Source organism: Pristiophorus japonicus, chromosome 9 (genome assembly GCF_044704955.1).
Source record: "Pristiophorus japonicus isolate sPriJap1 chromosome 9, sPriJap1.hap1, whole genome shotgun sequence".
Taxonomy (NCBI): domain Eukaryota; kingdom Metazoa; phylum Chordata; class Chondrichthyes; family Pristiophoridae; genus Pristiophorus; species Pristiophorus japonicus.
The window spans coordinates 223,504,564-223,530,867 of record NC_091985.1 but is presented as its reverse complement, the minus strand read 5'-3'; the positions used below and the strand labels follow the sequence as shown (position 1 = coordinate 223,530,867).

Here is a 26,304-nt window from a genome sequence, read left to right as displayed (position 1 = left end):
ATTGGTCGAGTCTCTCGACGAAGGCCTCCCAATCGTCCCCCTCTGAGAACTTCTCCAGGTTGCCGACTGTTCTTTGCATTTTTGCGCAGTTCATTACCTCGTCACCAATTGTTATGCTCATAATAAATGGTCAGGCTGAGTACTGTGTGCAATGAGCAATTGTTACTTTCCCATCCGCTGGGACTGTTCTAGAATCTAGGGAACTTTTCTAACATCACAGGGCAGGTACAGCATGGGATAAAATCAGAATAAAGCTCCCTCAACACGAGGGGTGTCAAACTCATTTTCTATGGTGGTCTGATATCTTGGCACTTGGCATGGCTCACATTCAGAAAAAGTTATTAAAATATGAATAAATGAAGATAATTTATGTCGGTCCTGATACCTGGCACCTCTGGATACTGCTCCTGATACCTGGCACATCTCAATACTGCTCCTGATACCTGGCACCTCTCGATACTGCTCCTGATACCTGGCACGTCTTGAACTACTGTATCAACATTGGGAACAAATGACTGGGCTGAGGCCTGTCTTGTATTAAAAAGATGAGGACCACTATGTCTGTAGTGTGCACCAACTAGAGCAACAAGTCACCAAAGCTTCTTCAACAGCACCTTCTAAACCCATAATCTCCACCGTGTAGAAGGACAAGGAGAGCAGGTGTATGGAAAGACCAGCACCTCCAAGTTCCCTTCCAAGTCACGCACCATCCTGACCTCAGAAACATAGAAAATAGGTGTAGGAGTAGGTCATTTGGCCCTTCGAGCCTGCACCACCATTCAACATGATCATGGCTGATCATGCAACTTCAGTACCCAATTCCTGCTTTCTCTCCATGCCCCTTGATCCCTTTAGCCGCAAGGACCATATTTAACTCCCTTTTGAGGTCAGTTCGTTAGATATATTCAACAACTTTCTGTGGTAGAGAATTCCACAGGGTCACAACTCTCTGAGTGAAGAAGTTTCTCCTCATTTCAGTCCTAAATGGCTTACCCCTTATCCTTAGACTGTGACTCCTGGTTCTGGACTTCTCTAACATCGGGAACATTCTTCCTGCATCTAACCTGTCCAATCCCATCAGATTTTTATATGTTTCTATGATATCCCCTCTCATTCATAGACTGCAGCACGATTCAAGAAGGCAGCGGCTCACCACCTCCTAAACGGGCAATTATGGATGGGCAATGAATGCCAACCCGGCTCGCGCACCTCCCGAGAATGAATGAATAAATAAAGAATGAACACTGAGAAATGAGCTGCAGAACTACCGACACCGTCAGCTTTAAGGAGACGTTTAACTGTGGGGATCGGATTGAGATCATTGAGTTTGATTAAACTGATGTTAAAGTAACATTGCTGCTTTGCCCTGTGACGGTAAAATATTATCAGAATATTTCCCATCGGGTGAAATCGAATGTCAGACTTGGACATCTTGTAGATTCATCTTTTAAAAAGTTGTGGGAACTCCGTTCCAAGATGTATTCCACTCAGTTCTGAACAAGTCCTCAATCAGCTCGTCTTATCATTTGAGATATCAAGGACTAGGCACACGGTGTTTAAAAGAAAGCCTATTTATTTGACATTTACAGAATATTAAACTATAGCCCAGTTATAGGGTTATTAACATCGGCAGAAACAAACTCCAACTGCCAGAATGAACATGGTTCAGTAACGGATGTGATTAACAGCAGATTCCAACCCCTGGAGTCAATTGTGAACTCGCTGGTGTCTCAGGAGGTCAGATGACACAATGAATCTCTTCCCACACACGGAGCAAGAGAATGGCCTCTCCCCAGTGTGAAATCGCTTGTTGTGTACCAGCAGGTCGGATGACCGAGTGAATCCCTTCCCACATTTGGAGCAAGTAAACGGTCTCTCCCTAGTGTGAACTCGCTGGTGTTTCAGGAAGCCGGATGACAGAGCGAATCCCTTCCCACATTCGGAGCAAGTGAATGGCCTGCCCTCAGTGTGAACTTGCTTGTTGTGTGCCAGCAGGTTGGAGGACTGAGTAAATCCCTTTCCACACTCCGAGCAGGTGAACAACCTCTCCCCAGTGTGAACTAGCTGGTGTTTCTGGAGACTGGCTAGTGCAGTGAATCCCTTCCCACAGACGGAGCAGGTGACCGGCCTCTCCCCAGTGTGAACTCGTTTATGCGCCAGCAGGTTGGATGACCGACTGAATCGCTTCTCACACACGAGGCAGGTGAACGGCCTCACCCCAGTGTGAACTCGCTGGTGATTCTGCAAGGTGGATAACTGAGCAAATCCCTTCCCACACTCGGAGCAGGTGAACGGCCTCTCCCCAGTGTGAACTCGTTTGTGTGTCAGCAGGCTGGATAACTGAGCGAATCCCTTCTCACACACGGAACAAGTGAACGGCCTCTCCCCGGTGTGAACTTGCTTGTTGTGTGCCAGCAGGTTGGATGACCGAGTGAATCTCTTCCCACATTTTGAGCAGATGAACGGTCTCTCCCCAGTGTGAGCTCGCTGGTGATTCAGGAGGCCGGATGAATGAGTGAATCCCTTCCCACACTCAGAGCAGGTAAACGGCCTCTCCCCAGTGTGAACTCGTTTATGTGCCAGTAGGTTGGATGACAGAGTGAATCCCTTTCCACACACACAGCAGGTGAACGGCTTCTCCCCGGTGTGAATTCGCTGGTGCATCAGCAGTTTGGATGACTTAGTGAATCCCTTCCCACACACGGAGCAGATGAACGGCCTCTCCCCACTGTGACTGCGTCGATGAATCTCCAGCTCAGACGGGTAATTGAAGCCCTTCCCACATTCCCCACATTTCCACGCTTTTTCCGTGGTGCTGGTGTCCTTGTGCCTTTCCAGGTTGGACGATCAGTTGAAGCCTCGTTCACACACAGAATACGTGTATGGTTTCTCCCCGCTGTGAATGGTGCGATGTTTTTTCAGGCTGTGTAACTGGTTAAAGCCCTTTCTACAGTCAGTGCACTGGAACACTCTCACTCGGGTGTGTGTGTCGGTGTTTTTCCAGTCGCACTGATGTTTGAAATCCTTTCCCACAGACAGAACAGACAAGTATTTCTCCTTCCACATTCAAAGGCCGATAATATTCAGGTCCTGATGAATCGAGTGACTCTGTCAGATCTTCATATGATGTTTGGTTTGAGTTTCCCATCTATAAATCCTCTCTTTCTAATATCCTGTAAAAGGAGTTTACAAAAGTCATCACTGTAAGTACAGGATAGAAATACAGAACAGACAATTCTAGTTTCTATACAATGTTCCTTCACATGCCTGGGATCATTTAACCCATAACCTAGACTGTTAATCACTTTCAGCTAGGGACTTAGCATGTGCCCCACAGCATCTCTCTCACCTTTGCTGTGCGGATAGAGTATCACGCCTGCAAACCAAGTTTTAAATTTAAATTCACTCAGAAAATGTATTTAACAGAAGATGAACATGTAAACAGATCACGGCCTAATACTCCAGCTCTACATTCCCATGAGGAAGTTTGTTATCTAACTCCTCGAGTGGACAAAATAAAGATCCCAAATTTAAGAGTCTCTCGAACTCTTTGTTAAAACCTTTCAAATCTTGCCCGGTTCTTTCCTTGTTACAGAATTCCTCCTCCCTGGTCAAAAACAACTAATTGGAAATTTCCAACCAATTATTTCACTTTCAGAGTTTCAAACTGACCAGATTCTTCTCTCAGAAAATCTCCAAAAAACTATTTGATTTAAACACAGCTCTCCCCTCCTTTAAACCCAGGATTAGAGTTATCCGGGAATTTGAATACCTGACCACAAACATTTTAAAAGGCTGTAACCGATGAAACTTGTAACACTGAAGCCTAATTTCCACTTCCGTGCGCCGGATTCTAAACCTGGGACTGTACATGGGGATTCTAAGCCTGGGACTGTACAAGGGGATTCTAACCCTGCGACTGTACATGGGGATTCTAACCCTGCGACTGTACATGGGGATTCAAATCGTGAGACTGTACATGGGGATTCTAATCCTGGGACTGTACATGGGGAGTCTAACCCTGCGACTGAACATGGGGAGTCTAACCCTGGGAGTATACAAGGGGACCCAGCTCTGGGGCTCTTCTGTTAGAATTGTGTGGGATGTAAATCATAAGCTGGGCACTTACCAACGCCTTCAGGAGAGATGGTGAGAAATACGATTTGTGGAGAGTGGGAATAAAATAAATGAGACAATGATTTCAGTCCTGGGCACTGGAGCCCCGCCCACTAATTGTTGTCCTGCCAAGTTGGCTGCGCATGCGCGGTTACGCCGTGAAGCGAGCGGGCTGCACTCTGAACCTTCCTGCACAAAGATGGTGGTTAATCCGGGCCTGTTACCGGAAGAAAAAAATCCGTCGCTGCAAACGCGGGAGTTCCGGGTTATTACTCGGGGCTTGCGGCCTACACCAGTTGTTTATGAAGCCTCCCCGCCCACTTGCCGATCGATGACTCCCCTGCGCCCCCTGATTCTCACCCGGTGTAGAGTCCGGCTCCAGCCTGAGCTCGTCTCACCGTCCGTGTGTCTCCAGTGCTCGCTCTGCGCATGCTCAGCTCACACTGCCCGGGCGATTGACGCCAGCTCCGGAACAATAGGAAGAGCGGGGGCGGAGCTGGAGGACCTAGCGGGCGGTTGGTCCTCCAACCAATCGGAGTGAGTAAGAGGCGGAGCTTCCTGCGGTGGGCGGGGCTGAGCCCGGATCTCCCTCAATGAGCATGCGCGGCTGGTGCAGCAGACGTTGGTCGAAGAGACGCTTCGGGAAGGCGGTAGGAGATTGTGGGCGCGGGGGAGGATGTGGGCCCGTGGTTGGGCCGGGGAGCTTAATAAACACCCGGTATAGGCCTCAGGCGCGGAATCAGAGTCCACAGGCCTCGTGTTTGCCCCGCGGTGACAGGCCCGGGTCAGCGGGATCACTGGCCGCCATCTTGCACAAGGCGGGGTCACGACGCATGCGCGGCCACCTTGGGCAGGAACAATGAGTGGGCGGAGCTTTGGGATCCCAACGCTCGCGAGACGGAGCAACCTGGGCAACAGGTGCATCATCACCTCACTGCAGTAACCGGGGCAACAGGCTCTTCATCACCTCACAGCGGTAACTCGGGCAACAGGCTCTTCATCACCTCACAGCGGTAACTCGGGCAACAGGCTCTTCATCACCTCACAGCGGTAACTCGGGCAACAGGCTCTTCATCACCTCACAGCGGTAACCCGGGCAACAGGCTCTTCATCACCTCACAGCGGTAACTCGGGCAACAGGCTCTTCATCACCTCACAGCGGTAACCCGGGCAACAGGCTCTTCATCACCTCACAGCGGTAACTCGGGCAACAGGCTCTTCATCACCTCACAGCAGTAACTCGGGCAACAGGCTCTTCATCACCTCACAGCGGTAACCCGGGCAACAGGCTCTTCATCACCTCACAGCGGTAACTCGGGCAACAGGCTCTTCATCACCTCACAGCAGTAACCTAGGCAACAGGCTCTTCATCACCTCACAGCGGTAACCTGGGCAACAGGCTCTTCATCACCTCACAGCGGTAACCTGGGCAACAGGCTCTTCATCACCTCACAGCGGTAACCTGGGCAACAGGCTCTTCATCACCTCACAGCGGTAACCTGGGCAACAGGCTCTTCATCACCTCACAACGGTAACCTAGGCAACAGGGTCTTCATCACCTCACAGCGGTAACCTAGGCAACAGGCTCTTCATCACCTCACAGCAGTAACCTGGGCAACAGGGTCTTCATCACCTCACAGCAGTAACCTGGGCAACAGGCTCTTCATCACCTCACAGCAGTAACCTGGGCAACAGGCTCTTCATCACCTCACAGCAGCAGCCTCTATTTATAGTGCACCTTTAATGTAGTAAAATATCCAAAGGCACTTCACAGGAGTGTTATAATTTGTCACCGAGGCGAAAAGATTTAGAATCATAGAATCACAGAAATTTACAGCATGGAAGGAGGCCATTTCGGCCCATCGTGTCCATACCGGCCGACAAACAGCTATCCAGGCTAATCCCACTTTCCAGCTCTTGGTCTGTAGCCCTGTAGGTTACGGCACTTCAAGTGCAGATCCAAGTACTTTTTAAATGTTATGATGGTTTCTGTCTCGACCATCCTTTTAGGCAGTGAGTTCCAGACTCCCACTAAATTCTGGGTGAAGAAATTTACCCTCTAAACCTCCTACCTGCAGAGTGAGGGAGTTTGAGTTTTGGGCCTAGGCAACAGAAGGCAGGACCACCGATGGTTTAAGTGTTTATAATTAGGGATCCTCAAGAGGGCAGAATTTGAGGAGATCAGATAAATGGAGAGATGTGGGCTTATGAGGCTGAAGGAGATTACAGAGATAGAGAGGGGCGAACCCATGGAGGTATATGTAAACAAGGATGAGAATTTTGAAATTGAGGTGTTGCAAAATGGAGCTAGTGTAGGTCAGCGAGCACAGGGATGATGGATGAACGGGATTTGGTGCGAATTAGGACATGGGCTGCCGAGTTTTGGATGACCTCAGGATAACGTAGGGTAGATTGTGGGAGGCCAGCCAGGAGTTTGTTGGAGTAGTCAAGTCTAGAGGTAACAAAGGCCTGCTTGAGGGCTTCTGCAGCAGATGAGCTGAGGCAAGGGCGGAGACGAGCAATGTTATGGGGGTGGAAATGGGTGGTTTAATTAAGGTGCAGATATGTGCTCGGAGCCCATTTCAGGGTCAAATATGACACCAAGTTTGCGAACAGTCTGGTTCAGCCTCAGACAGATGCTAGAGAGAGGGATGGAGTTGGTGGCTAGAGACCGGAGTTTGTGACGGGGAAATTTCTGCTCACCTGGTACTGGATGTCGTACAAGCAGTCTGACAAATTAGAGACTGTGGAGGGGTTGAGAGAAGTGGTGGTGAGGTAGAGCTGGGTGTCGTTAGAATCAAGAATGGTTACAGCACTGAAGGACATTCGGCCTGTCAAACCCTTGACGGCTCTCTGCAAGAGCACCTCAGCTAGTCCTACTCACTTGCCTTTGCCCCCTAGACCTACAGATTTCCCTCCTTCAGGTACTTATCCAACTCCATTTTGACTTGGCCTCCACCACCCCTTCAGGCCGTGCATTCCGGATCCTGACCACTTGCTCTGGTTCTTGACCCTTCCACCAATGGGAACAGTTTCTCTCTATCTACTGTGTCCAACCCCGCATGATTTTGAACACCTCTGTTAAATCTGCTCTGCTCTAAGGAGAACAACCCCAGCTTCTTAGTTTATCCACATTACTGAAGTCCCTCATCCTTGGAATCATTCCCGTAAATCTTTTCTGCACCCTCTCTGAGGCCTTCACATCGCTCCTAAAGTGTGGTGCCCAGAATTGGACACACTACTGCAGTTGAGGCCGAACCAGTCTTTTATACAGGTTGATCATAATTTCCACGCTTTTGTACTCTGTACCTCTATTCATGAAGCCTAGGATCCCGTAAGCTTTTTGAACTGCTTTCATAACCTGTCCTGCCACCTTCAATGATTTGTGCACATAAACCGTTAGATCTCTCAGATGTATTCTCGACTTGACATCTGTCATACGCATTCTTTTTCTGCTTCATCCTACTCCCAGGCCGTCTGTGATGTTTGTGGCCTAGAGGAGTCCATGGGCCATGTATATATTCAGTGTGAGAGGTTGCAGCCCCTCGATAGTTACCTGAAGGGGCTGCTCCTTAACTCTTGGTTACATTTTAGCTCTGTGCTCCTAATCTTTGGTCGCCCGGTGCGGAGTGAGGGTGGGTAAGACAGAGGTTCTTCTCCTGGGCCTGGCTAAAACAGCAACTTGTAGGTCCAGAATGGGCGGGGCCCGGGGGTGAGTCACTCTGGCTGCCTGCCTCACTTCCACGGTCAAGAAAGGAGGGAGAGAGAAAACGGGGAACTGCGGGCCAGTTAGCCTGACATCAGTCATTGGGAAAATGCTGGAATCCATTACTACAGAAGTGGTAACAGGGCATTTAGAAAATCATGGTCTGGTTATGCAGAGTCAACATGATTTTATGGAAGGGAAATCGCGTTGAACAAATTTATTACCTTTTTAGCAGGGTGGATGAAGGGGAACCAGTGGATGTAATATTGCAGGATTTCCAAAATGCATTTGATGCGCCACATGGAATTGGGGGTAATATATTAACATGGATAGAGGATTGGTTAACGGACGGAAAACAGAGATTAGGGATAAACGGGTTATTATCCGGTTGGCAGGCTGTAACTAGTGGGGTGCTAGTGCTTTGGTCTCAGCTATTTACAATCTATATTAAACATAATAAGAACATAACATAAGAACATAAGAATTAGGAACAGGAGTAGGCCATCTAGCCCCTCAAGCCTGCTCCGCCATTCAAAAAGATCATGGCTGATCTGGCCGTGGACTCAGCTCCACTTACCCGCCCGCTCCCCATAACCCTTAATTCCCTTATTGGTTAAAAATCTATTTATCTGTGATTTGAATACATTCAATGAGCTAGCCTCAACTGCTTCCTTGGGCAGAGAATTCCACAGATTCACAACCCTCTGGGAGAAGAAATTCCTTCCAACTCGGTTTTAAATTGGCTCCCCCATATTTTGAGGCTGTGCCCCCAAGTTCTAGTCTCCCCGACCAGTGGAAACAACCTCTCTGCCTCTATCTTGTCTATCCCTTTCATTATTTTAAATGTTTCTATAAGATCACCCCTCATCCTTCTGAACTCCAATGAGTATAGACCCAGTCTACTCAACCTATCATCATAAGGTAACCCCCTCATCTCCGGAATCAGCCTAGTGAATCGTCTCTGTACCCCCTCCAAGGCTAATATATCCTTCCTTAAGTAAGGTGACCAAAACTGCACGCAGTACTCCAGGTGCGGCCTTACCAATACCCTGTACAGTTGCAGCAGGACCTCCCTGCTTGGATGAAGGGATCAAGTACAGTGTATCCAAATTTGCTGACGATACAAAGCCAGGTGGGAAAGTACGCTGTGAGGAGAATGCAAAGACCCTGCAAAGGGATATGGACAGTTTCAGTGAGTGGGCAATAAGGTGGCAGATGGAACATAATGTGGGGAAATGTGAGGTTATTCACTTTGGTAGGAAGAATAGAAAAACAGAATATTTTTTAAAAAGTGAAAAACTAATAAATGTTAGTGTTCAGAGAGATTTAGGTGTCCTCGCACAGGAAACACAGAGAGTTGGCATGCAGGTACAGTAAGCAATTAGGAAGGCATGTTGGCCTTTATTGCAAGATGGTTGGAGTACAAGAATAAGGAAGTCTTGCTACAACTGTAAAAGGCCTTGGTGAGACCACACCTGCAGTGCACAGTGTTGGGGTCCTTATCTGAGGAAGGGTCTACTTGTCTTAGAGGGAGTGCAATTCACCAGATTGATTCCTGGGATGGGGGGATTGTCCTAATAGGAGAGATTGAGTAGAATGGGCCTATACTCTCTGGAGTTTAGAAGAATAAGAGGGGATCTCATTGAAAGATGTAAAATTCTGAGGGGCATTGACAGGGTAGATGCTGAGAGGTTGTTTCCCCTGGCTGGAGAATCTAGGAATAGGGCCCACAGTCTCAGGATAAGGTGGTTGGCCATTATAAGAATGAGATGAGGAGGAATTTGTTCACTCAGAGGGTTGTAAATCTTTGAAATTCTCCACCCCAAAGGACTGTGGGTGCTGAGGTGTTGAGTATATTCAAGACTGAGATAGATAGATTGTTGGACTCTTGGGTATCAAGGGATATGGAGATAGGGCAGGAAGGTGGAGCTGAGTTTGAAGATCAGCCATGAGCTTATTGAATGGTGGAGCAGGCTCGAGGGGCAGTATGGCCTATTCCTGCACCTAATTCTTGTGGTCTTTTGCCTTGTCGGTGCCCGGATGGCCCTGGAGAGTGAGCATGCGGTGTGCACTGGTTCCTTGATGCCTTCCTCGACGGTGACACCTCAGGGTATAGAGTGTCTCATACACACTGGGAACAACATTCTGGTTCAGTTGGGAAGGTGCCCTTTGCTTTTGTTGCTTATTTTGGCTTCTTTTAGTTTGATTGGATCACATGTTTGTGGGAACAAAAGAGGAAAGAATATTCCATAGAAGCTGGAATTGTCTGTTTAGATTTTCTACCTACCCTGGACTTACATTGATGACTTTTGTAAACTCTTTTACAGCGTATTAGAAGGGGAGGATTTACAGACGGGAAACTCAAACCAAACATCACATCAAGATCTGACCGAGTCACTCGATTCATCGTTACCTGAATATCATTGGCCTTTGAATGTGGAAGGAGAAATGTTTGTCTGTTCTGTCTGTGAGGAAAGATTTCAAACATTAGTGTGACTGGAAAAGCACCGAGACACACGAGTGATAGTGTTCCAGTGCACTGCCTGAGGAAAGAGCTTTAACCAGTTACGCAGCCGTAAAAAACATTGCACCATTCACAGCAGGGAGAAACCGTACACGTGTTGTGCGTGTGGACAAGGCTTCAACTGATCATCCAACCTGGAGAGACACAAGGACACCCGCACCACGGAGAAACCGTGGGAATGTGAGGACTGTGGCAAGGGATTCCGTTCCCCGTCCCTGCTGGAAATTCATCGGCGCAGTCACACCGGGGAGAGGCCGTTCACCTGCCCCGTGTGTGGGAAGGGATTCACTATTTCTTCCCAGCTGAAGACACACCAGCGAGTTCACACTGACGAGAGACCTTTTAAATGTCCGGACTGCGGGAAGTGCTTTAAAAGCTCCGGGGAGCTGAGGCGCCATAAACTTGTTCACTCTGACGAGAGGCCGTTCACCAGCTCCGTGTATGGGAAGGAATTCACCTGTTCAGCGAATCTACTGTCACACCAACTTGTTCACTCTGATGAGAGAGCTTTTAAATGTTCTGACTGTGAGAAGAGCTTTAAAACCAAAATTGATCTGCTGAGACACCAGCGAGTACACACTGGGGAGAGGCTGTTTACCTGCTCCATGTGCGGGAAGGGATTCACTCAGTTATCCCAGCTCACTACACACCTCCTTATTCATACCAGAAAGAGGCCTTTTAAATGTTCTAACTGTGAGAAGAGCTTTAAAAGCAGAAATAGTCTGATGAGACACCAATCTTTTCACACAGGGGAGAGGCCGTTCACCTGCTCTGTGTGTGGGAAGGGATTCACTCAGTCATGCAATCTCACTACACACCAAGTTGTTCACACCAATAAGAGGCCTTTTAAATGTTCTGACTGTGAGAAGAGCTTTAAAAGCAGAAATCAGCTGATGATGCACCAACGCACTCACACTGGGGAGAGGCCGTTCACCTGCTCAGAGTGTGGGAAGAGATTCACTCGTTCATCCAGCCTCACTGCACACCAAGTTGTTCACTCTGATAAGAGACCATTTAAATGTTCTGACTGTGAGAAGAGCTTTAAAACCAAAATGGAGCTGATGATACACCAACGTATACACACAGGGGAGAGACCATTCATCTGCTGTGTGTGTGGAAAGCGATTCACTCAGTCATCCAACCTCACTGTACACCAGCTTGTTCACACCAATAAGAGACCATTTAAATGTTCTGACTGTGAGAAGAGCTTTAAAATCAGAAATCATCTGATGATGCACCAACGCACTCACACTGGGGAGAGGCCGTTCACCTGCTCTGTGTGTGGGAAGGGATTCTCTGATCCATCTAACCGGCTGAAACACCAGCGAGTTCACATGTGACTGCAGGGTTGGATTCTGCTGTTAATCACATCGGGACTGAACCTTGTTCATTCTGACAATTGGGCTTTGTTTCCCCTGAAACTGGGCCGGAGTTTAATTTTCTGGATATCTGACAAATAACTCAGCTTTGGTTCCAACACACATTTTGTCAATTCCTTGATTTTTCCAATATAAGAGGAGACTAATTGTTGTCCTGTTACCAACTGTTCCTTTTTTGGAGCTTTTCTCCTCCATTTAACAAAGACCTGTCCTTATGTGGCACCTCACATGACCTCAGGATGTCCCAAAGTGCTTTACAGCCAATGAAGTACAACAATATCAAAGTACATTTGAAGTGCATTCACTGTTGTAGTATCGGAAATGCAGCAGATGATTTGTGCACAGCAAGCTGCCATGAACAGCAATGGCCAGATAATCTGTTTGAATGATATTGGTTGAGGGTTGATGGGGCCTCGGTTGAAATCCTGTGCTGTACCTGCCCTGGGAGTGTTTGATGGGACAGTGTGGAGGAAGCTTTACTCTGTATCTAACCCGTGCTGTACCTGACTGGAGAGTGTTTAGGCAGACACTAGGTGCTCAGAATATCCCATTTCCCCAGCACTGACATCCATAACCTCGATGAGAGCAAAATTTAACCCAAAGATAAGAGAAACCCATCAGCTTCTCCCTGGACACAGATCCGGAGGGACAGTGAGTGTCCCGAATACTGTTGTACAGAGTGTTCGATAGTTCCTTTCTGGGTCTGAGCCTTTTGGTGATGATTTGAATTTGATGCCCTCGAGTTACTGACTCACCGACTGGTGGAAATAGTTTATCCTCATTTACCTGATCAAATTTTGAACACCTCCCTCAGATCTCCAATTCCCCTTTGTTCTAATGAAAAGAGTCCCAGTTTCTCCAATCTCCCCTGATAACTAAAGGCTCTTGTCCCTGGTATCATCTCAGTGAATCTCTCTGCACCCTCTCCATGGCCTTGACATCCTTCCTGGTGTAAGATGCCCTAAAGCCTGACACAATATTCGAACTGCAGCCTAACCAATGATTTGTACAGGTTTACATGACCTCTGCCCTTTTGTACTCCACATCCCTATTTATAAAACCTAGGATCCCATGTGCTTTTTAAACCACTTTATCAACTTGTCCCTCGTACTTTTAAAGATTTGTGTATCTGATCCCCTTGTAGGTTTTAGAGATATTAACATAACATGGCTAAAACACATTGACATAAATTGGCTGATATAATGTGTATCATGGGAAAGAGAAGTTTAGTCTGAGTTAGAAAGTCAAACAATCGATTCACTGCAGACAGGTCGCCATGGCAACACTGATAAGACATTCCATTCACTGAACCCACTGTTGGAATCTGTAACCAGATCAGGGGAAAGAACAGGGTTTGTCTGTTAGTAACCACAATGTAAGCTCAAACCAGAGTGAGTAACACAATAGATTAGATTATAATGTGTGATGTTTATACCGATAATTGTGAAACTAAAAAATAACAACTAACAGCAGGCAGGGGAGTTTAGGGATAATGAGAAAATTACTGAAGAAAAGTAACTGCTGTGAACCAGGGAAAGTGTCCTTGTAAATCACAGATTAGAGAAATTCCAGCTGTCTTTTCCCAGCTTCCTGCCAAAACCCATCAGCGAAGACAAAGAAGAGTCTGGTGCCAGAGGTGGATCACTGCAGGGTATAAAAGTGAGGGGAGACTGATGTAAGGTGGCAGTCGGGACTGGATACACCGGAGATCAAGCTCAGGGCACCCGAGGTTCCATCCAGTAGGCTGACCTCGTGTCATTTACTGTGGACACACGGGACTTGCATGTTTACTCTGATAGAAACATAGATATAGAAAATAGGTGCAGGAGTAGGCCATTCGGCACTTCGAGCCTGCACCACCATTCACTGAATTCATGGCTGAACATGCAACTTCAGTACCCCATTCCTGCTTTCTCGCCATACCCCTTGATCCCCCAAGTAGTAAGGACTACATCTAACTCCTTTTTGAATATATTTAGTGAATTGGCCTCAACAACTTTCTGTGGTAGAGAATTCCACAGGTTCACCACTCTCTGGGTGAAGAAGTTTCTCCTCATCTCGGTCCTAAAAGGCTTACCCCTTATCTTAGACTGTGACCTCGGGTTCTGGACTTCCCCAACATTGGGAACATTCTTCCTGCATCTAACCTGTCTAAACCCGTCAGAATTTAAAACGTTTCTGAGATCCCCTCTCATTCTTCTGAACTCCAGTGAATACAAGCCCAGTCTTTCTTGATATGTCAGTCCCGCCATCCCAGGAATCAGTCTGGTGAACCTTCGCTGCACTCCCTCGATAGCAAGAATGTCCTTCCTCAAGTTAGGAGACCAAAACTGTACACAATACTCCAGGTGTGGCCTCAACAAGGCCCTGTACAACTATAGTAACACCTCCCTGCCCCTGTACTCAAATCCCCTCGCCATGAAGGCCAACATGCTATTTGCTTTCTTACCCGCCTACTGTACCTGCATGCCAACCTTCAATGACTGATGTACCATGACACCCAGGTCTCGTTGCACCTCCCCTTTTCCTAATCTGTCACCATTCAGATAATAGTCTGTCTCTCTGTTTTTACCACCAAAATGGATAACCTCACATTTATCCACATTATACTTCATCTGCCATGCATTTGCCCACTCACCTAACCTATCCAAGTCACTCTGCAGCCTCATAGCATCCTCACAGCTCACACTGCCACCCAACTTAGTGTCATCTGCAAATTTGGAGATACTACATTTAATCCCCTCGTCTAAATCATTAATGTACAGTGTAAACAGTTGGGGACCGAGCACAGAACCTTGCGGTACCCCACTAGTCACTGCCTGCCATTCTGAAAAGTACCTATTTACTCCTACTCTTTGCTTCCTGTCTGCCAACCAGTTCTCAATCCACGTCAACACACTACCCCCAACCCCATGTGCTTTAACTTTGCACATTAATCTCTTGTGTGGGATCTTGTCGAAAGTCTTCTGAAAGTCCAAATACACCACATCAACTGGTTCTCCCTTGTCCACTCTACTGGAAACACCCTCAAAAAATTCCAGAAGATTTGTCAAGCATGATTTCCCTTTCACAAATCCATGCTGACTTGGACCTATCATGTCAGCTCTTTCCAAATGCGCTGCTATGACATCCTTAACAATTGATTCCATCATTTTACCTACTACCGATGTCAGGCTGACCGGTCTATAATTCCGTTTTCTCTCTCCCTCCTTTTTTAAAAAAATGGGGTTACATTTGCTACTCTCCACTCCATAGGAACTGATCCAGAGTCTATGGAATGTTGGAAAATGACTGTCAATGCATCCGCTATTTCCAAGGCCACTTCCTTAAGTACTCTGGGATGCAGACTATCAAGCCCTGGGGATTTATTGGCCTTCAATCCCATCAATTTCCCCAACACAATTTCCCGATTAATAAGGATTTCCCTCAGTTCCTCCTTCTGAACCTAGAACCTCTGACCCCTTTTATATTCAGAAGGTTGTTTGTGTCCTCCTTAGTGAATACCGAACCAAAGTACTTGTTCAATTGGTCCGCCATTTCTTTGTTCCCCGTTATGACTTCCCCTGATTCTGACTGCAGGGGACCTACGTTTGTCTTTACTAACCTTTTTCTCTTTACATATCTATAGAAGCTTTTGCAGTCCGTCTTAATGTTCCCTGCAAGCTTCCTCTCCTACTCTATTTTCCCTGCCCTAATCAAACCCTTTGTCCTTCTCTGAGTTCTAAATTTCTCCCAGTCCCCGGGTTCGCTGCTATTTCTGGCCAATTTGTATGCCACTTCCTTCGCTTTAATACTAGCCCTGATTTCCCTTGATAGCCACGGTTGAGCCACCTTCCCTTTTTTATTTTTACGCCAGACAGGGATGTACAATTGTTGTAGTTCATCCATGCGGTCTCTAAATGTCTGCCATTGCCCATCCACTGTCAACCCTTTAAGTATCATTCGCCAATCTATCCTAGCCAATTCACGCCTCATACCTTCAAAGTTACCCTTCTTTAAGTTCTGGACCATGGTCTCTGAATTAACTGTTTCATTCTCCATCCTAATGTAGAATTCCACCATATTATGGTCACTCTTCCCCAAGGGGTCTCGCACAACGAGATTGCTAATTAATCCTCTCTCATTACACAACACCCAGTCTAAAATGGCCTCTCCCCTAGTTGGTTCCTCGACATATTGGTTTAGAAAACCATCCCTTATGCACTCCAGGAAATCCTCCTCCCACTGTATTGCTTACAGTTTGGTTAGCCCAATCTATATTCATATTAAAGTCACCCATGATAACTGCTGCACCTTTATTGCATGCACCCCTAATTTCCTGTTTGATGCCCTCCCCAACATCACTACTACTGTTTGGAGGTCTGTACACAACTCCCACTAACGTTTTTTGCCCTTTGGTGTTCAGCAGCTCTACCCATATAGATTCCACATCATCCAAGCTAATGTCCTTCCTAACTATTTCATTAATCTCCTCTTTAACCCCACCTCCTTTTCATTTTATTCTATCTTTCCTGAATGTTTTTATACCCTTGGATGTTGAGTTCCCAGCCCTGATCATCCTGGAGCCACGTCTCTGTAATCCCAATCTGATCATATCTGTTAACATCTATTTGCACAGTTAATTTATCCACCTGATTATGGATACTCCTTGCATTAAGACACAAAGCCTTCAGGCTTGTTTTTTTAACATCCTTTGTCCTTTTAGAATTATGATGTAGTGTGGCCCTTTTTGTTTCTTGCCTTTGTTTACTCGGCCTTCCACTATTGCTTTTTACCTTTCTGCCATCTGTTTCTGACTCCATATTACTTTACCTTGTCTCGCTGCGTAGGTTCCCATCCACCTGCCATATTAGTTTAAACACCCCCGAACTGCATTAGCAAATGTTACCCCTAGGACATCAGTTGTGGTAGAGCACAGAGAATCTGGTCAAATTATATTTCTTAAGATATTAAAATTGCTAATAATAATCATTGAATATATTTAAGGTGGAGATAGACAGAGTTTTCAAAGATTAAGAGAGTCAAGGATTATGGGGAGAGGGCAGGGAAGTGGAGTTGAGGCCAGGATCAGATCAGCCATGATCTTATTGAATGGTGGAGCAGGCTCGAGGAGCCAGATGGCCTACTCCTGCTCCTATTTCTTATGTTCTTGTGTTCGAACACTAGACTCTCAATCCTTAATAAGATAAGGAATTATCTAGAATCTTACAACCCTAAATCTCTCTGCTCCTCTACTCCATTGAAAGTTTTACCATTTAATGTACATTTCCTCCCAAAATCTATCACAGCACATTTCTCTGCATTAAATTTCATTTCACATCTACCTGCCCCAATTACTAACCTGTGTATTGACAATGAAGGCACTTAAAGTCCTCTTCACAGTTGGCCATGGGCCCTTTTTGGTGTTCCCTGGAGATTTTGATCGTATGCCCCATACACCCAAGCCCAGATTATTTCTCCGTATTGAGAAGAGCATTGGTCCCAACACTGACCCTGGGGACACCACTGTTTACATCCCTCCAGTCAGAACATCCATTAACCACTACTCTCTGTTTTCTGCCCTTTACCCAACTTCCTCTCCACTCAGCCCCACTCCCTTTAATACCATGAGCCTTAATTTGATCAACAAGCCTCTTGTCCAGCACCTTATCAAACACCTTTTGACAATCCATCTACACAACATCCACTGCATTTCCTTTCTCACTGCATTGTGTTATTTCCTGAATCCCTGCTGTCTGTCCTGAATAAATACATTTCACAAACAAATGTTGCAATGTTTGCTCCACCCTTCAGGGTTCCATCTGTTTAAAGCCACAACAGAAAGGTCCAGTTTACTCCTGGAGTTTGAAAGAAATCAGCTTTAACAATGGGGCAGAGTTTCAGCCAATCAGGGAGATCCGGGCTCAGCCCCGCCCACTGGTGCCGCAAGCCCCGCCCCTCGGACACTCTGATTGGTTGGAGGACCAGCTGATTACTAGCTGTGGCCCCGCCCCCGCTTTTCCTAACCCCTGGGGGGGTCTTCACACACACCGTGTGTGGGCCCAGGCCCGAGAGACAACACTCCGCATTATCCACCTCCCCACAACTACCCGCCAGATTCAGACACAAACTCCGGGACAACCAGGAAGTGCCAGGAAATCCCCAGCGAGTCAGGGAGCGTCTGTAAATGGAGGAGAAATGGGGACTGGTCAGGGAACTTCTGTAATTAGAGGACAAATGAAGACCAGTCAGGGAGTGTCTGTAAAGGGAGGAGTAATGGGGACTGGACAAGGAGCATCTGTAAATGGAGGAGAAATGGGGACTGGTCAAGGAGTGTCTGTAAATGGAGGAGAAATGGGGACTGGTCAGAGAACATCTGTAAATGGAGAAATGGGGACTGGTCAGGGAGTGTCTGTAAATGGAGGAGAAATGGGGACTGGTCAGAGAACGTCTGTAAACGGAGAAATGGGGACTGGTCAGGGAGTGTCTGTAAATGGAGGAGAAATGGGGACTGGTCAGAGAACGTCTGTAAATGGAGAAATGGGGACTGGTCAGGGAGTGTCTGTAAATGGAGGAGAAATGGGGACTGGTCAGAGAACATCTGTAAATGGAGAAATGGGGACTGGTCAGGGAGTGTCTGTAAATGGAGGAGAAATGGGGACTGGTCAGAGAACGTCTGTAAACGGAGAAATGGGGACTGGTCAGGGAGTGTCTGTAAATGGAGGAGAAATGGGGACTGGTCAGAGAACGTCTGTAAACGGAGAAATGGGGACTGGTCAGGGAGTGTCTGTAAATGGAGGAGAAATGGGGACTGGTCAGAGAACGTCTGTAAATGGAGAAATGGGGACTGGTCAGGGAGTGTCTGTAAATGGAGGAGAAATGGGGACTGGTCAGGGAGTGTCTGTAAATGGAGGAGAAATGGGGACTGGTCAGAGAGCGTCTGTAAATGGAGAAATGGGGACTGGTCAGGGAGTGTCTGTAAATGGAGGAGAAATGGGGACTGGTCAGGGAGTGTCTGTAAATGGAGGAGAAATGGGGACTGGTCAGAGAACGTCTGTAAACGGAGAAATGGGGACTGGTCAGGGAGTGTCTGTAAATGGAGGAGAAATGGGGACTGGTCAGAGAGCGTCTGTAAATGGAGAAATGGGGACTGGTCAGGGAGTGTCTGTAAATGGAGGAGAAATGGGGACTGGTCAGGGAGTGTCTGTAAATGGAGGAGAAATGGGGACTGGTTCGGGAGCGTCTGTAAATGGAGAAATGGGGACTGGTTAGGGAGCGTTTGTAGATTAAGGCAAAATTACTATTTTAGTTAACAAATGTACCAGTCATTTGAATGGGACTCTTTCCTTGTCCCAGCTCCTGTAAATACAAGCTGTAATGGGACCGGACTCTCAGGAGGCTCCCATGCTGGCTGCTCATGTGTCAGTGATCTCCCATTAGATTAATGTTCTTCTGCTGGGTATATGTTTAATTAAGTGCCCAAAGCATTTCACAAAAGGTGGGGAACCAGTGAGTGTGGGATTGAACCCAGCCAGAGTCAGCACCTTCAGGGGAGGGGAACCAGTGAGTGTAGAACTGAACACAGCCAGAGTCAGCACCTTCAAGGGAGGGGAACCAGTGAGTGTAGAACTGAACACAGCCAGAGTCAGCACCTTCAGGGGAGGAGAGGGAGGGGAACCAGTGAGTGTAGAACTGAACCCAGACAGAGTCAGCACCTTCATGGGAGGAGAGAAGTCGACCAAAAGGGAAAACATTGCAGATGGTGCAATGGATTTGGACTTTAGCACAGGGAGGAGGGTGAGTGTGAGGGACGGGGATTTACAGCTTTGGCGGAAACGAGAGGAAATAATGTTCCATTTAAACTAGAATTGTCTCTTCTGAATTTCTATCCTGTACTTAGTGATGATTTTTGTAAACTTCTTTTACAGGGTATTAGAAGGGGAGGATTTGCAGATGAGAAACTCAAACCAAACATATAGTCAAGATCTGACAGAGTCACTCGCTTCATCACCACCTGAATATCATCGGCCTTTGAATGTGGAAGGAGAAATGTTTGTCTGTTCTGTCAGTGGGAACAGATTTCAAACATCAGTGTGACTGGAAAAGCACCGAGACACACACACCCGAGTGAGAGTGTTCCAGTGCACTGACTGTGGAAAGAGCTTTAACCAGTTACACAGCCTGAAAAAACATTGCACCATTCACAGCGGGGCAAAACCGTACAGGTGTTCTTTCTGCGGACGAGGCTTCAACTGATCATCCAACCTGGAGAGACACAAGGACACCCGCACCACAGAGAAACCGCGGGAATGTGCGGACTGTGGGAAGGAATTCAGTTACCCGTCTGAGCTGGAAACTCATCACTACAGGCACACTGGGGGGAAGCTGTTCACCTGCTCCGTGTGTGGGAAGGGATTCACTAATTCATCACACCTTCTGAAACACCAATAGGTTCACACTGATGAGAGATCTTTTAAATAATCCGACGGTGCGAACTGCTTTTAAAGCTCTGTGGATCTGATTCAACACCAGCGAGTTCACACTGATGAGAAACAGTTCAGTCATTCACCCTCATTGCACACCAATACACTCACACTGGGGGAGGCCATTTACCTGCCCCATGTGTGGGAAGGGATTCGCTTACTCATCCACACTGCTGACACACCAATGCACTCACACTGGGGGAGGCCGTTCACCTGCCCCATGTGTTGGAAGGGATTTGCTTGCTCATCCACGCTGCTGACACACCAGTGAGTTCATACTGGAGAGAGGCCGTTCACCTGCTCTGTGTGCAGAAATCGATTTGCGTGCTCATCCACGCTGCAGAATAAGGGGTCAGACATTTAGGACAGAGATGAGGAGAAATTTCCTCACTCAGAGGGTGGTGAATGTTTGGAAATCTCTACTCCAGAGAGCTGTAGCTGCTCAGCCGTTGAGTAGATTCAAGAAAGAAGGCGATCATTTTTTGGGAATTAAGGGCTATGGGGATAGTAAAGGAAGATGGAGTTTAGGTAGAAGATCAACCATGATCTTCTTGAATGGCGGAGCAGACCCGAAGGGCCAAATGACCTACTCCGGCTCCTATCTGTCATGTTTTTATGTACCCTGCATGGAGAGCCCTCCACTGGGGATCCCCGCCTCCACTCGACAGCAAGATGACCCACCATTGTGATTGAGACTAGGCAATGAACAAAATTAATCAACCAATGTCACAGAGACATGAGTGCCTGGGTTCTCATCCTGGAGTCAAGTGCACTGGCCGCCACCTTTCTATCACTAACTCGCACCTTAGGCCCGGCCCAGTCTGGCTCAGTCACTAAATGCTTTCTAACTGTGATTCTAACTCTGATGGAAAGCTATGAGGCCTCATTTTATTGTACGACCTATTGGAGAGGCTTTTAATGGCTTTAATAAACTGGCAATAAGATTATTTTTAAAACTGGAAAGTGGTGAAAAATGCCACTAGCGCTGCCTGCAAACTCAGCGAAATCCACTTCATCAATGACCCTGCCACAGGACTCAATTTCCACCCCCTCTCACCACTAGTGCACTGTGTCTGCAGTATGTACCGTCTTACAAAATGCCCACGGTCAGGTCGTGAGGAGTCAAAGGTCAGGTAACAGAATGGATGGAAATATGGCAACAAACTGCCCTCAACTCCAACAAATAATTCCTGTTTTGCAGCCATCTTTCCATCCATTCTGCTGCCTGGCCCTTCACTCCACACAGCCTGACCTTAGTCACTTTGTAGATCTTACATATTGTTGTGGATAGCAAGCTGGTTACAAAACAGAAAGAGAGAGTGGGGTTAAGAGTAGCTACTCAGACTGGCAAAGGGTGGGAGGTGGTGTTCCACAGGGATCGGTGCTGGGACCACTATTCTGGCAATAGGTGAGAGATGGTGTTCCACAAGGATCGGTGCTGGGACCACTGTTCTGGCAATAGGTGGGAAGTGGTGTTCCACAGGGATCAGTGCTGAGACCAGTGTTCTGGCAATAGGTGGGAGGTGGTGTTCCCCAGGGATTTGTGCTGGGATCACTGTTCTGGCAATAGGTGGGAGATGGTGATCCACAGGGATCGGTGTTGGGACCACTGTTGTTCGCCATTTACATAAAGGATTTGGACTCGGGAATCAGAAGTACAATTTCCAAATTTTTAGATGACACAAATTGGGAGGTAGAGCTAAATTAAAAAGTAGGACCTCAAAAGTAGTAATCTCGGGATTGCTACCAGTGCCACGTGCTAGTCAGAGTAGGAATCGTAGGATAGCGCAGATGAATACGTGGCTTGAGCAGTGGTGCAGCAGGGAGGGATTCAAATTTCTGGGGCATTGGAACCGGTTCTGGGGGAAGTGGGACCAGTACAAACCGGACGGTCTGCACCTGGGCAGGACCGGAACCAATGTTTGCTAGTGCTGTTGGGGAGGAGTTAAACTAATATGGCAGGGGGATGAGAACCAATGCAGGGAGACAGAGAGAGACAAAAGGGAGGCAGAGGCAGGAGACGGAGGGGAGATGGGGGGGAGGGGGGTGGGGGGCGGAGAGGCCCAGGGTGGGGAACAGGAAGGGCCACTGTGCGGCAGAATTCTAAAAGGACAAAGGGTGTTAAAAAAACAAGCCTGAAGGCTTTGTGTCGTAATGCAAGGAGTATCCGCAATAAGGTGGATGAATTAACTGTGCAAATAGATGTTAACAAATATGATGTGATTGGGATTACGGAGACGTGGCTCCAGGATGATCAGGGCTGGGAACTCAACATCCAGGGGTATTCAACATTCAGGAAGGATAGAATAAAAGGAAAAGGAAGTGGGGTAGCATTGCTGGTTAAAGAGGAGATTAATGCAATAGTTAGGAAGGACATTAGCTTGGATGATGTGGAATCTATATGGGTAGAGTTGCAGAACACCAAAGGGCAAAAAACGTTAGTGGGAGTTGTGTACAGACCTCCAAACAGTTGTAGTGATGTTGGGGAGGGCATCAAACAGGAAATTAGGGGTGCATGCAATAAGGGTGCAGCAGTTATAATGGGTGACTTTAATATGCACATAGATTGGGCTAACCAAATTGGAAGCAATACGGTGGAGGAGGATTTCCTGGAGTGCATAAGGGATGGTTTTCTAGACCAATATGTCGAGGAACCAACTAGGGGGGAGGCCATCTGAGACTGGGTGTTATGTAATGAGAGAGGATTAATTAGCAATCTCGTTGTGCGAGGCCCCTTGGGGAAGAGTGACCATAATATAGTGGAATTCTGCATTAGGATGGAGAATGATACAGTTAATTCAGAGAACATGGTCCAGAACTTAAAGAAGGGTAACTTTGAAGGTATGAGGCGTGAATTGGCTAGGATAGATTGGCGAATGATACTTAAGGGGTTGACTGTGGATGGGCAATGGCAGACATTTAGAGACCGCATGGATGAATTACAACAATTGTAAATTCCTGTCTGGCGTAAAAATAAAAAAGGGAAGGTGGCTCAACCGTGGCTATCAAGGGAAATCAGGGATAGTATTAAAGCCAAGGAAGTGGCATACAAATTGGCCAGAAATAGCAGCGAACCTGGGGACTGGGAGAAATTTAGAACTCAGCAGAGGAGGACAAAGGGTTTGATTAGGGCAGGGAAAATGGAGTACGAGAAGAAGCTTGCAGGGAACATTAAGGTGGATTGCAAAAGTTTCTGTAGATATGTAAAGAGAAAAAGGTTAGTAAAGACAAACGTAGGTCCCCTGCAGTCAGAATCAGGGGAAGTCATAACGGGGAACAAAGAAATGGCAGACCAATTGAACAAGTACTTTGGTTCATTATTCACTAAGGAGGACACAATCAACCTTCCGGATATAAAAGGGGTCAGAGGGTCTAGTAGGGAGGAGGAACTGAGGGAAATCTTTATTGGTCGGGAAATTGTGTTGGGGAAATTGATGGGATTGAAGGCCGATAAATCCCCAGGGCCTGATGGACTGCATCCCAGAGTACTTAAGGAGGTGGCCTTGGAAATAGCGGATGCATTGACAGTCATTTTCCAACATTCCATTGACTCTGGATCAGTTCCTATCGAGTGGAGGGTAGCCAATGTAACCCCACTTTTAAAAAAAGGAGGGAGGGAGAGAGAAAACAGGTAATTATAGACCGGTCAGCCTGACCTCAGTAGTGGGTAAAATGATGGAATCAATTATTAAGGATGTCATAGCAGCGCATTTGGAAAATGGTGACATGATAGGTCCAAGTCAGCATGGATTTGTGAAGGGGAAATCATGCTTGACAAATCTTCTGGAATTTTTTGAGGATGTTTCCAGTAAAATGGACAAAGGAGAACCAGTTGATGTGGTATATTTGGACTTTCAGAAGGCTTTCGACAAGGTCCCACACAAGAGATTAATGTGCAAAGTTAAAGCACATGGGATTGGGGGTAGTGTGCTGACGTGGATTGAGAACTGGTTGTCAGACAGGAAGCAAAGAGTAGGAGTAAATGGGTACTTTTCAGAATGGCAGGCAGTGACTAGTGGGGTACCGCAAGGTTCTGTGCTGGGGTCCCAGCTGTTTACATTGTACATTAATGATTTAGACGAGGGGATTAAATGTAGTATCTCCAAATTTGCGGATGACACTAAGTTGGGTGGCAGTGTGAGCTGCGAGGAGGATGCTATGAGGCTGCAGAGTGACTTGGATAGGTTAGGTGAGTGGGCAAATGCATGGCAGATGAAGTATAATGTGGATAAATGTGAGGTTATCCACTTTGGTGGTAAAAACAGAGAGACAGACTATTATCTGAATGGTGACAGATTAGGAAAAGGGAAGGTGCAATGAGACCTGGGTGTCATGGTACATCAGTCATTGAAGGTTGGCATGCAGGTACAGCAGGCGGTTAAGAAAGCAAATGGCATGTTGGCCTTCATAGCGAGGGGATTTGAGTACAGGGGCAGGGAGGTGTTGCTACAGTTGTACAGGGCCTTGGTGAGGCCACACCTGGAGTATTGTGTCCAGTTTTGGTCTCCTAACTTGAGGAAGGACATTCTTGCTATTGAGGGAGTGCAGTGAAGATTCACCAGACTGATTCCCGGGAAGGTGGGACTGACCTATCAAGAAAGACTGGATCAACTGAGTTGTATTCACTGGAGTTCAGAAGAATGAGAGGGGACCTCATAGAAACGTTTAAAATTCTGACGGGTTTAGACAGGTTAGATGCAGGAAGAATGTTCCCAATGTTGGGGAGGTCCAGAACCAGGGGTCACAGTCTAAGGATAAGGGGTAAGCCATTTAGGACCGAGATGAGGAGAGACTTCTTCACCCAGAGAGTGGTGAACCTGTGGAATTCTCTGCCACAGAAAGTGGTTGGGGCCAATTCACTAAATATATTCAAAAGGGAGTTAGATGAAGTCCTTACTACTCGGGGGATCAAGGGGTATGGCGAGAAAGCAGGAAGGGGGTACTGAAGTTTCATGTTCAGCCATGAACTCATTGAATGGCGGTGCAGGCTAGAAGGGCTGAATGGCCTGCTCCTGCACCTATTTTCTATGTTTCTATGTTTCTAATACTGAGGAAGACTGCGTCAAAATGCAAGACATTAATAAGTTTGCAGAATGCGTGTGTAATTGGCAAATGAATTTCAGTATAGATCAGTGTGAGGTGATGCGCTTTGGTAGGAAGAATAAGGAGGCCACATTCTATTTGGAAAATAAGAGTCTAAATGGGGAAGAGGGGCAAAGGGATCAAAGGGTACAGACACACAAATAACTAAAAGTAGCGACGCGGGTTAATACGGTCATTTTAAAAAGCAAACAAAGCACTGGGGTTCATTTCTAAAGGAGCCTTCTGTTCCATGCCCAGGAATCTGAACCATGGAAGAGAGCGCTGGGACACATTTCTTACACAGCTCAAGATTAACCTGCACGGCGACTTTGCTGTCAGTGCAGACAGACGAGAAAGACCAAAGTGCCGTTTGCCCCTCTCCCTGAAGGACTGTGTCCAGGTTGAAGTTCTGTTCCCGCCGTACGATCCTCTCTGAGCTCCAGCCAGGTGATGCTAAACACTCAGGTGGGAAAGACAAAAATCCACAGCAATGTGTTTAAAGCAAAGCTGATTTATTTCCCATTCTTCCAGAATATTAAATTCCAGCCCAGTTATAGGGTTATTACCATCAGCAGAAACAAACCCCAATGGTCAGAATGAACATGGTTCAGTGCTGGATGTGATTAACAGCAGCAATAACAGCAGAGTCCATCCCCTGCAGTCACTTGTGAGCTAGCTGGTGTGTCAGCAGGATGGAGGAACGAGTGAATCCCTTCCCACACTCAGAGCAGGTGAACAGCCTCTCCCCAGTGTGAACTCGTTGGTGTATCAGAAGGTCGGATGACTGAATGAAACTCTTTTGAGTTCACCTGTGAAAACATAAAAACAATAAACGGTGCCACCCGACCTGGGTGACACTCCAGACATTTTCAAGGCCCTTTTTTTTCCCCCCTTTTTTTTTTTTGGTTTTTTTTTTGTGTTTTTCTTTTTTTTTTGGTTTTTTTTTTGGGCACTAAAATAACAATTTTCCCCAGTGCCCCCTATAAAAGGGAAGGGGGACACTAAAAGCACCGGCAATTAAAACAAATTAAACTT

At 46.9% G+C, this 26,304-nt stretch overlaps 2 protein-coding genes across 2 annotated transcripts in view; one reads left to right on the top strand and one right to left on the bottom strand.

Moving 5' to 3' along the window:
- Positions 1 to 1,566: 1,566 nt before the first annotated feature.
- The window catches only part of LOC139273794 (zinc finger protein 850-like), a 76,375-nt gene continuing 51,637 nt past the window's right edge, over positions 1,567 to 26,304 (bottom strand). The window contains exon 3 of the mRNA XM_070890892.1: positions 1,567 to 2,801. Coding sequence (XP_070746993.1) covers positions 1,708 to 2,801 — 1,094 coding nt within the window. The 3' untranslated portion in view covers positions 1,567 to 1,707. The remainder of the gene's footprint in view (positions 2,802 to 26,304) is intronic.
- Positions 10,472 to 12,166, top strand: LOC139272898 (zinc finger protein 235-like; the record flags this gene model as incomplete). Its single annotated transcript, XM_070888999.1, has 1 exon — positions 10,472 to 12,166. A coding segment is annotated over one exon (1,215 nt), but the record flags the coding sequence as incomplete, so codon positions are not given.